We start from the raw sequence: 12,499 nt of genomic DNA, 5'->3' as shown, positions 1-12,499 counted from the left end.
ATTCTTTATAAGAACCTTTTGTTCTATGTTTATGTTCTGTAAAGCTGCTTTGAGACTTTGAGTAAAAAGCACTATACAAATAAACTTGAATTAATTTGAATTGAACTTGAACTTCCAGAATCAATCCAATGCACTTAGTACATTTATCAAAAATTATAAGTTCAGCAATTTTGGTTGCTATATTTATAAATGCTTGTGTCCTACGATCAAGGTAACTGTGTAACCAGGTGAACTGCAGAGTAAGAATTTTCAAGTAGAGCAAGTCTTTGAACGTACTGATATAATTACACAATAAAGCATAAATCAGGGCAGAAGGCTTAACTCTAAATTAGAGCTCACATACGACACATTAATCTGCCAGATCTGAGCCATTCTCTACCGACGACTCAAGGCCGGAAATCAATGTGCTCTTATTATCCGTTTTCTGCTCACCAAAAATATCGACATTCAATTACGCTCTAACTAAGCTGTTCAGACAGAGTATCTTGCTCAAGGGCAGAAGGACAATTGTCTTTATGTACCAGATCTAAGCAGTGGATGCTGATGCTGATTTTTATTCCATTTGCTTATGTGTACTGGGACTGCACACAGCAAAATATGTGACACACCTTTAATAGATCTCCTAGGAGCTCTAACACGTACTCCTGCCTCTGCCTAGATATGCTGCTGCTGCACCCTAGACAACTATGAAACAACACTGGCTTGTGTGTCTTCTCACATGGGCTTGGTTCTCTGGCTTTTGCTGGGCATTACTCATACTTTGGATCTAGAAGAGACAGGACCAAATCCAGAGTTGGACAAGTCACATGAACCATCCCCTGAAAGCTCCCGTGTCTGTGCTTGTCACTGACATCATCATCCTCTTTGCCATCTGTCAGTTAGCCAGAGCTGCTTCCAGCCCATGTCTCAGACAGGCACTGCCAGCTGTGCAAAGACAAAACTTTCAAAGCAAGAGACAGGAATAAAATTCTCATTTTCCGTTCTATTGAGCACCGAAAATTCCTCTTTACAATAAGCTGTACACAGGTAATTTACCAGAGACGCAGTCTCTTTTTGTAAATGTTTACAAATGTTTGCCAAGTCGACTTCCTTTTTCAGTGAACTTCAAGTTCACCACAACTGTATGCATCACAGAGTAACCACATATCATACTGTATATCAGGATACTGCCATCAAATGAGCAATAAATACTTTGAAGCATATGCAGTAGACATGACATACCATTTGACTGGTCGACTTTATAATTTGTGTATTGTGTAGTTTCGATTGGTTCATTCCATCTGTTTCTTTGGATACCACACAATTCTAACAGGCTAATAAAAAAGCACAAATTCTCTTCAGATGTCTAGAAAATGATCTGTATTGTATTCAAGCAAAACAACGGTCCTGGACAAGCTTAAACAGTCCAAATTCTCCATTTCAGGGTTCATGATTCACTATGGAACGTCTGTACACTTTAATGAGTGGATGGACTGACTCTTAATTTATTTTTATTGTTAAAGACCCTTGATGGTGTCAGTGTCTGGCTTTTTAAAGATTATATGTAGGTTTTACTGTTCGGTATGTACTAGAATATAATCTTTTTTTGTCACAGTGTGGGTGATTTGTGTTGTTGTAAGTTTGCTGTGTACTACAACCTAATTAGTTATCAGTAAAGCTTCATCTTACATCCTGCAGTTAGTTATATAAACAATGTTAGATATTTATGGGTGGGCTATAATTACAGGATACCCAATAGATTGGAAGAGGGTCAGGTCTATGATAGACAGTCTCAGAAAGTCAGGTAAGGTCAATCATAGTGACCTTACACTCTCATGAAAATAGCAGCTTAATAAACTGTAGTGTTCGTTGCAGCTGGGGTGTTACCCTTAACTTTTCTCCCTTTAATACATATATTTCATCTTTTGGTATAGTACCTTTGAAAAATATTTCATGTATACAGTTGGATTGTTATTAACTTTTATGATAAAGCTGTAATAGTACATTATATGCCCCTAAGAAGAAGATACATATACAAGCTCCACTACAGGGCCAAATGTTTGTGGACACCTTACCCTCACACCCATACGTGATTTTTTAACATCACATCCAGATTTATTCCACTACGATCTGCTGTTAAAATAAATGATTTCCATTAGATTTTGGAGTGTGGATGTGAGGATTTGAGTACATTCAGCCACAATAGAATTAGCGAAGTCAGGCACTGATGTCAGGACAAGGTCGGTGTTCCAGGTCATCCCAAAAATGTTCAGTGGGGTTGAGGCAACATATGGCAAAGTTTCTTCCTGGAGCTCACTTTGAACATAGATGCATTGTCATGCTGGATCAGATTTGGGCTCCTTAGTTCCAGCCTATATAATTGTAAACTTATAGCTTTGGGACAACAAATCGGAAAAGGCTCACCTATGGGCGTGATGGTCAGTTGTCCACAAAGGTTTTGCTCCATAGTGTAAAAATGTGTATATTTCACGATAAAACACTAGTGACAAGGGATAGTACAACATACTGGTAAAAAAAAAAAATCAACATTTTCTTCTTAAAAGGGAAACATGTTTTACAGCTCAACGTTTGGCTGCAATTTTGACACACCAATTCCTAGCCATCTTATCACACATGAAGTTCTACTGCTCGTAAGGTCGTTGGTTCGAACCGAAAGGCCCTTAACGCTCAGTTGTGTAAATTGAAATTAAAAAAAATCAAAAAATGTAAGTCACTCTGGATAAGGGTGACTGCTAAATGGCATAAATGTAATGCTTGAATGGGAAGAAAACTCAAGTGGGTTTTATTATTGACGTCACACTGTTGCGCTTTGGGATCAATTCCCTGTAGTGCTGTTGTTCCAGACCTACCTTGATGATGCTGCTCCTCCGTGGCGCTGTCGCTGCCTTCACGCTCTCCAGCAGCGGTGTGTCGGTGTCAGGCAGCAGCACTCCGCTCCTCCGCGCGCCTCGCCTCGCGCCCGTGGGGATCGAGTCCACGGTTTCCTCCCCATCACAATCTCTCTCCATCACAGCTCAAATCACCAACATAAACCAGCTTTTTTTCAGTGAGCTTGCCAGTGAGCGTGCTGTTTAGAATGGGCAAGTCAGCTCACGCGTGTATTATTTACTTTATATGAGCCAGTGCGTTATATGCGCGTTATTGCGCACGCACGCAGTAACACCGGAGTCTATGCGCTACAGCATGCAACAAGTTTCCTGTCTACTTAATTATAAACAAAAAAAAAAAAGAAGCGCTAAAGAAGCAACTTCTACGCATAACAGTGAATGAGGGGGAAATAAATAAAGCCCTCACACGCCAGCAAAAAAAAACCTCTTCAAAAAATACCTCTTCTAAGATTCCATCCTGGAGCAAGACTTTATCGCGAGTCCAAAATGTCCCCAAACCATTGCTGCATTTACTTCAGATGGTGCATTTACTGCTCAAGTGGAGTTAGAAGTCATGTCATGTAAGTTCACTGTAGAAAAAACAGCCTGATGTTTCCTCTGCACACACAAGACGTGTGATCGACCAGCGCCGTGGTCGCGATTGACAAGTAAAACGAAACAGTACGCAGCGATTGCGAGTCTCCGCCCCTCACCCGTGATTGAGGCTCGCTTCTGACCAATCAAATGGGACTCTACAGGTCTTTCGCGCCACAGCCGCCAGACTGGTTCTCCAAGGGGCGGGGTTATCATGAAAAAGGCATGGTGCGCTTTTGCCAAACCACACGCTATGGTAGATTCAAAATACAAGAGGTTACCATGGCTACCGTAGATGTAGTCCCATTTGACATGTTTGTGCATACAGTAGTGTGTGGCTTGTCAAAATAGAATAGATATATTGCCAAAATATTAAATACTACCGTTATAATACCAAACGAAGATATTTAGATTTAGTATTTAAATTCTAAGATTTATCTTATCCAAACACCCTACAAGCATGTAGTCTATTACTGTCTACTAATTAGTGTTAGTGTATATATATATACATATTTACATATACACTGTGCAGACCAAGGTGAACTCTTTGATCTACTGTAAATATACATTCATATATCATAACTCTATACCACAGTGCTGCTGAGTTCTTGAATCTGATTGGTCAGAAGGTGTTCTGACAATAGCAAATTCTCATGGACTGCATAGTGGCTGGTTTACATAGCATAATGTAAGGCAAATGAATTTAAGAAAAAAACAAGTTGTTGTTTAACAAAGTATAATATATAATAAGGGATGGGCTGAAAAGTTAGGAAATGTTTATTTAACATTTATGGATGAAGACACTAGAGGATATCGTATGTCAGGATATAAGACTATTGTGCTTCAAGAGAGAGAAAATTTAAGAGTGAGAGTTTGTGGTAAAATAATTACTCTTAGCTTATCAAAACCTACTACATGTACAGTAAATAATCCTATAAAAGAAAGCACTTTGTGTTTTATTACTTACTTATTAAAAATGGCAAAATGGAAAATTGTAATTCTGCCAGTCATTACTACAGCACTGCTATCAGAGTCTTATAATTCTCAAGTCTTCATAAAACAGTACTGTTCCATTTATTAGACACTGTAACATTTTAAGACAGAAGTTCAGAGACACACAGGAAATATATACGTTATAGACGTGCTAGTTCATGTCAGTTTAGTTTCAGATTATAGGTGTAAAGTGAGAGGATAGGACATGAAAACACAGTATTATCTGACACCATAAGATTACTGTCAGATAGTATTTGGCTTATTTTCAGAGACAATGGTGTATTTTAAGGTCATGTGAAGTTGACTGACACAGTATAAATCCTGCATTTGGATTAATATCCCAGAACTCTGTTATGCCCAAAAAAATTTTAAAGTGTTTTTTTTTTGTGCATCCCTTTAAATTTTGAAGTCAAGTTCTTAAAAGACTGTGATTTTCACCCTATGACATTGTGGAATGTAGATAGCGCTCCAGGGTTATTAGCAATGGTCCCAGAAGTCTCACACCTTTCCGATGCTAGTCACTAGCATCTCAGTGCTACTGTTATACTAAGCTGTTATATGGTGTGTGTGTGTGTGTGTGTGTGTGTGTGTGTGTGTGTGTGTGTGTGTGTGTGTGTGTGTGTGTGTGTGTGTGTGTGTGTGTGTGTGTGTCAGAAAGAATTATTTTCAATATGACTAATAAACTCAGTTTAATTCTTTGCCCATATATGTAGCATAAAATATAGATAGATAGATAGATAGATAGATAGATAGATAGATAGATAGATAGATAGATAGATAGATAGATAGATAGATAGATAGATAGATAGATAGATAGATAGATGTATCTGAATGAAATTCAAGGTTTGCTTAGTTTTAATAAACAGGACCTTAACTAGTTCTGAGTTGAATGTGAATTGAGCGTCTGCCAAAAGTAGTGTCTTGGTGTGAGGTAATGTATGAGTGTTAAGAGCTTAAATGGCAGAAAGGTATGAAATATGATTAGAACATAACAGACACAAGCCTAAACATTCTACCTGCTCTATTTGGGCAATACACACACACACACACACACACACAGACACAGAGAGAGAGAGAGAGAGAGAGAGAGAGAGAGAGAGAGAGAGAGAGAGAGAGAGAGAGAGAGAGAGAGAGAGAGAGAGAGAGTTAAATATCCTTCTGTTTGCAAACCAGCTTAAGGAGTTCTGCATGAACATTGCTGAAATTCATTCCTTGCAGGTGCCTGGAATACATTTAGTACTTAGTCCTGATGGATATCTAGTGCCATGTTTATTATCTATTTTTGTTTGCAGGCAGGGCCAGTTTTAGATTGTGCAGTTGGCCATGAACAGTAAGATAAAATATATGATCAACTGTTTTAATTGTAAATCTCTAAGTACTGTGCACCAGGTGGTATAATACGCTAGACCAATGGCTATAACATTATAAGTATACAGGAAAGAAAAACATACTGTATGCCATACAGGCTTATAGATTACAGGGTAATACAATCCAGGGATGTTTTACTAAGATAACGGTCAAAATGTGTGTGTGTGTGTGGGGGGGGGGGGGTTAGGGGGGGGGATAAATAAAAATACATATATATTATATAAACCTCTTTATTACATAACATTTAATTAATTATGTGACTACATTGAAAAGACTGTCTGTAATTTCTTTGCAATAAAATACTGTCAAAGTAGTAACACTAAATGTGATTCATAGTCCAATACAACAGTGTTGTAGAAACAATTTTACAGTCCTGGTAGATTAAAAGCTTTTAAGGCTTTTTTCTTTTTTTATATTTTATGTCATCATGTTTTACCTTTGGATGACTTACAAAAGTGACATTCTTAGCAAGAAAAATATAATCTGAAAATAATTAGACTGGTTATTAGTTAGATAATTAGTTAGACTGAGATCATTTTCAAAATGACATGTCCATCAAGCAAATAAACATATGTGAGAAATTTTGTAATTCTCAAGTATATCTAATACTGTATACATGGTGTACAAGCGTATTGATGATCCTTTTGCTCTTCCAACAACTCCCTCCTTATAAAAGCTGCTCATCATCAGCTCTGAGAAAGTACAAATAAATCTATGGCCTAATTTGTGTACAGCAAGTGAGCTGGAATGTTTTGTATAAACCTCACCATATCCACCCCTGTGCTACTGGAGTCATGTCTGGAAGTAGTGTCAGATGTGTGTCAGGGGCCTTGTTGTTTTTAATTCCTCCATGCACCATATTCTCCTCCCTCATGTGCTGTTTTGGTAAAAAAACTGAGACATGTGCAGGTGCAAAGCCCTGCACATCCTCACCGTTTCCTGTGTTGAACATTACTTAAAGCTACAGTACCTTAACAATAGATTTTTAGAGTTTTTTAAATAATGTTTTCTAATTAAATGACACAACATCATTAAGGTCTACTCAGTCCACTAAGATTTAAAGATCTGGCCAATTTTGAGTCTGTTTTAAAATGAAAACCAATGCAGTACATATAGAGTTATAATATGTATTTATTTTTTGGATAAATTGTTAATTGTAAATATGTAAATAAAGATAATTAGCTGCACAAGAGACCATATGCACAATATTTAGGGTATAATACAATAACCGATTTAGAAGTAACAACACAAGGAATGAAAATGACAAAGAGTTAATGCTGAAGCTTTTTTTTTTTTTTATCTGCCATATCAATTACCACAAAACCTGTTTACTTAAACTCACATTTCCAGGAAGTCATAAACGATCTGACTAGATTGTAAAGAATGTGTCATTTTTTAAAATATAACATTGTTTTCAAACATATGACACTTTAAACACGATTCGAGGTATAAAGCAACGATGCAGTGGGGAAGATTTTTACAGTACTGGTAGATTAGACTATATAAAATGGTCTTAATCACTCCTTATGGCTTCTGTAATACACCTTTAACTATATTGAATCAACCCAGAAAAACACACAGCATCATTTCTTAAAACTACACACCAAAATCATTCACCTAAAGCCTTCTCTGTGTAATAATAACTACCTAATATTTAATGGATAAAAAAGCCTAGATCTGTTACTGTAGAAAATAAAAGATTAAGTGGGTAAGGATAAGTGAAAATAATCAGGCAGTGCTTAGTATAGTGTGATACTGATAGTGTGGCTAAGTAGCTAATGTTATGCTAATGCTATCTAGCTTGATAGATCTTCATGACTGTAACTTACTGTTGTTCTCATCTTATGCTTGTTAGGATTTTGTCTAACATTTATTTCAAATGTATATTGGCAGTAAAAGAGTTAAAAGAATGTTATAACTGTAAGCAGTGTTTTTTTATACAATAATATATAGTATTGTTAACAAAATTCATAGAGGATTTGTGTCTGTGGTATAATTCTTACATGTTTATTTAGAACGTGTTTAGGAAGCTTTAATCATCCAAAGAATCCTTTAATAACTCTTTTTTGTAGTGTATATGTTGGTAATGTATAAATTCTTCCTCCTGAAGACAGATCTTAACTACTAGGTAATATTACTGTTGAAATTAGTGCACGTGGCTATCTCACACACACGTGCACACACACACACACACACACACACACACACACACACACACACACACATACGCACACACACAGACAAAACATGTATGCACACATTCACATACACACACTCTGCAGACACACTGACATTAGATATTACTTTAATAAAACCCTGAGGTGGGTTTAATTGTCATTATAGTGGAAGATTAATTTTATTGTACAAAACTGTGTTGTGGATTAGTTCAAATATGAAGTTTCGACTGACACTGAAGACCTTGACTGCAATCAGCAGCCATTAATTTACCAGACTAGATTACAAACATACCACATTAGGTAAAACAGAACACACACACACACACACACACACACACACACACACACAGATGTGCACCTGCACACACAAAAATTGTGGTTGGTTAGAAATGCTTTTGTACAACGTTACACTGTCACAGCTTTCGGGAAGAGTGGATTAACACAAGAGGATGGCTGTTGAGCACAGAGTGAGAGATTTTCGAGTGCAAGTGCGAGTGCATCTATGTCACACTGACCTCCCGATAATGGATTAGGAGCTGAAGGGAGAATTTTACACAACAATGATGGACTTAAACACAAACCATGCTTCTATATAAAGTCCCTTATTGTATATTACATAATTGGATCAATAGTAATACACTCTGAATGGGATGCCAGCCCATTATAGGGCTCCATGCACACACACACATACTGTACACACACTCACACACATGCAAGCACACGCACATTCATTTGCATTTATATTTACATTTATGGCCTTAGGCAGATGCCCTTATTCTAAACAACTTACAGAAGTGCTATGAAGACTAACGAATACATTGATAATAGTTCTCTATAACCTGGACAGTCCTAAATATCTGTTCAGGAGGTAAAACATCAACAATAGCACAAATACACCTTTTTATTGAAGTGCTAAGCTGTTCTGACATCTAGAGGAAGTTTATTAACACAGAAGGGTCTTGTTGCATAACTTCTTTGCACCCTAAAAGATGATGGGATCAGTCGAACAGTACTGGAGGATCTCTGGCACCTAGAGGCAAGTGGGAGTCACCAATACACCTACTAGCATGTCTAAAGAGATGAGAGTACACAAAGGAAACACACATAGGCAGTAACCAGAGCTCAGGATTGAATTGAGGACCTTAAAGCTTGTAATGCTACTCCAGGTGGCAGACTTCCACTATTCATGTCTAAATACTGCATATACTGTACATAGAAACACAGCATAGAAATCTTGTGAAAGACCACCTGCGGACATTATATTATTTTTCTTTCCTTGACTTCAGCTAATTGCACACTGAACTTTACTCATGGCATGCTGAGCTGAGTGGGATGAGCTGTGGCTAGTGAGTAGGAAATTAACAAATCTGGGGTCCCTAAAAGAACTGAGAAGTGGTTTGTAATATACCAGCACTAACCAATAACAAGTTAAACCCTCACTATTATTTACTTTTTAATTTACATTTACAGCATTTAGCAGATGGCTTTATTCAGAACAATATACAAAAGTATATTGTATATATAAAAATATAATATTATATTATATCAATATTATAAATGGGAACAAGCTGTGGAGAGGAAGATCACCTGGGCTGACCTTTAGCAGGCAGAGCCACACCGCATCAAGTTCCTGGTGCAGGCAGTCTATGACGTCCTCCCCAGCCCATTCAACCTGTACACCTGGGGTCTGGTTGATACACCAGAATGTGTCTTGCGCCAGAGAAAGGGAACTCTTGAGCATATCTTGAGCTGCTGTCCAAGAGCTTTGGGGGAAGGCCAGTATCACTGGAGGCATGACATGGTGCTCAAAACAATTGCTGAGAGCATCCGGACTGCTATAAACAGCTGCTGGAATTCAAAGCACTCCAAGCAAACCATCAGCTTCCTCAGGGCTGGAGAGAAACCAGAAAGATCTGCCAGGGCAACATCAGGGCTTCTGAACACCGCACAGGATTGGTAGCTGAAAGTGGACGTGTGTAGACAAGTTCCCTACAAGTTCCACCAGCATGTCGTCAATACCACCTTGAAAGGTGAAAGAGGGCGAAATATGAAGGCCTCATTAACGACTGCCATAACCAAGGCTGGAAGGCAAGGTGCTTACCTGTGGAGGTGGGGTGCAGAGGCTTTGCAGGGCAGTCCCTCTACAGGCCCTACACTGCACTCTGCATCATGGGTGAGAGAAGAAGAAGGGCTATCTGCAATAGCACAGAGGCTGCAGAGAAGGCTTCGAGGTGGCTCTGGATCAAGAGAGCAGATCCGCGGACAAATGCTGCAAGGGCACAAGCAGAGGCTTGATCAACCTCAGTTGGGTCACCTGAAGGAGGGTGTCTGATGTTTCGAAAGACTCGAAACACCCAATGAGATCAGGAACATCACTGATGATGTGCCCTAGCTTAGCATCAGTTGATGTATCATTACAACTGGCATTATTATGAATGCCAGTTAATCAGTCAGATTGGAGATAAACTTTGCAGATTCTTCAGTTTTATACCACCACAAAAGGCTGCTTCCTCTGAGAGTGCTGCCTTACAAAACTAGTGTGAGGTCAATATGTATTAAACCTTCAAAACCAGTCAAACTGTGTATAAAATAATGCCAATATGACATAACGTCTGTATTATTTAATCCTTTGATAACGTGAATGTTCTTTAAGTACCACAAGATGGTGCTCCTTCTCTAGAATTACAATCTTCTATTTTTTTTCTTTTCTCTGAGAAGTTTATAAAGAAGTTTTGAGAGGATTACTAACAAGATTATCCAAATAGTATGATAAAAGACATCTGTGAAAAGTAGGTAAGAATGTGTGTGTGTGTGTGTGTGTGTGTGTGTGTGTGTGTGTGTGTGTGTGTGTGTGTGTGTGTGTGTGTGTGTGTGTGTGTGTGTGTGTATTTTCCAATGCCAGCTTTGCATTTAAACCATTTATGAATGAATTAGGCACCAAATTGACTTTGTCACCCTTCCCTTTTCCTGAATGCAAACTATGTTCCGGACAATGATTAGCTCTGCTGTACTAAGATTTTGATTATACCAAGGCTGCTGGTTTAAACATGTGTGTCCTTCCGCATGACCCTTGGGTGTGCCTCAAGAACAGCATTGTTTTCCTGTGGATAGCCTAGGTTCAGAAAATGGTTGTTTTCAAGTTTTGGCCTTGTAAAAACCAGTGAAAACCTTTTAATTACACAGGCTGTAAATTAAAGCCAAATTTACATTAGCAAATGGCTGATATCCACAAAAGTAAGAACAACAGGAAATTTGATGCAAAGATGTTTTGGAAGGATGAATTTAGAAACAAAGCATGGGGGGAAACAGCACTCTTATCAGCTCTCTTCAATCTAATGTGTGTGCAACAGGTTCTTTGTAATGATTCATAAAATGAACCCCTTTTTCATGAAATGTGTCCATGTGGCAGATTATAGAGATTTTTCTTTGTTCTGTGCCATTCAGTAGCCAGCAGGTGGGCATTGTTTGAGACTGTCTGGTTGACAGGTAGACCAGAAATAAGCTTTTCCATCAGCTCTGTGTTTTCCACCTTTTCCTTTCACACTGGTCTGCTCTGGGCCTGACTCACCCACATGAATGTATTAATAGATGCATGCCCTCTTGTTAGGAGGTGCGTTGAGGGTAAACTATATCTTTTTATGCATATTCCCTCTTTTCCTCTATACTGAGGCCTCTTTCCTTCCTTTTCTTCCGTTCGATTTGTTTTTGTTAGTCTCAAGTAGGCAGGAATACAACTGGCAGCAACATAAAATTTGAAAAAGAAAAACTACAAGATCATGATCATGAAGATCTGTGTTTAGCACTGCTTTTAATTTTATCCCTCAATTCCTGTGTGTGTGTGTGTGTGTGTGTGTGTGTGTGTGTGTGTGTGTGTGTGTGTGTGTGTGTGTGTGTGTGTGCTCATTCTTGTTCTTCACTTATTACAGTACTATTAACATGTGTAGCACATAAATGCTAAGCACAGAAATAAAGGAGGTTGGCTGGAATGGCGGAGTCGTCCTCAGTGACCCATATGTTGTTTTAAGTCTCAGCCCGGAAATGGCCTCACAGTGACGGTGAACTATTTACAAGCACAACATTTCCAGCAACTAGACTCGATTTAGAAAATGCCAAATACTTCTTAGTATTGTCCAAGTATTATGTAAATGATATCACAAAACACATAAAAGACAGACAGTTTTAATATTCTCTAAAAAAAAACAACAGACAATTTAAAAAATTCTAATTAAATTTTCCTGTAAAACTAAACTGCCTGTGCAGAAGCTGGTTTGTCCATCAGCTGGTATCTGATCAACCTGTATAATGCTTCTCTTTAAAGCTGCCGGAAATATAAACACAGGCAAGGCTGTGTGTGTGTGTGTGTGTGTGTGTGTGTGTGTGTGTGTGTGTGTGTGTGTGTGTGTGTGTGTGTGTGTGTGTGTGTGTGTGTGTGTTTGATAAACAGAAATCAGAAAACTTTAGTGTGGTCTAAATGTATGTTTTTTTTTTTCATTTGTTCCA

The 12,499-nt window shown here is 38.2% G+C and overlaps 1 protein-coding gene across 1 annotated transcript in view; it reads right to left on the bottom strand.

Moving 5' to 3' along the window:
- plcl1 (phospholipase C like 1) overlaps positions 1-3,550 on the bottom strand; it is a 59,078-nt gene extending 55,528 nt beyond the window's left edge. The window contains exon 1 of the mRNA XM_027179623.2: positions 2,850-3,550. Coding sequence (XP_027035424.1) covers positions 2,850-3,008 — 159 coding nt within the window. The 5' untranslated portion in view covers positions 3,009-3,550. The remainder of the gene's footprint in view (positions 1-2,849) is intronic.
- Positions 3,551-12,499: the final 8,949 nt, after the last annotated feature.

The sequence above is a fragment of the Tachysurus fulvidraco genome, chromosome 6 (genome assembly GCF_022655615.1).
Source record: "Tachysurus fulvidraco isolate hzauxx_2018 chromosome 6, HZAU_PFXX_2.0, whole genome shotgun sequence".
In the NCBI taxonomy this organism is placed as follows: domain Eukaryota; kingdom Metazoa; phylum Chordata; class Actinopteri; order Siluriformes; family Bagridae; genus Tachysurus; species Tachysurus fulvidraco.
Note: the sequence above shows the minus strand (reverse complement) of the source record. Positions and strands in the feature narration are given on the sequence as shown.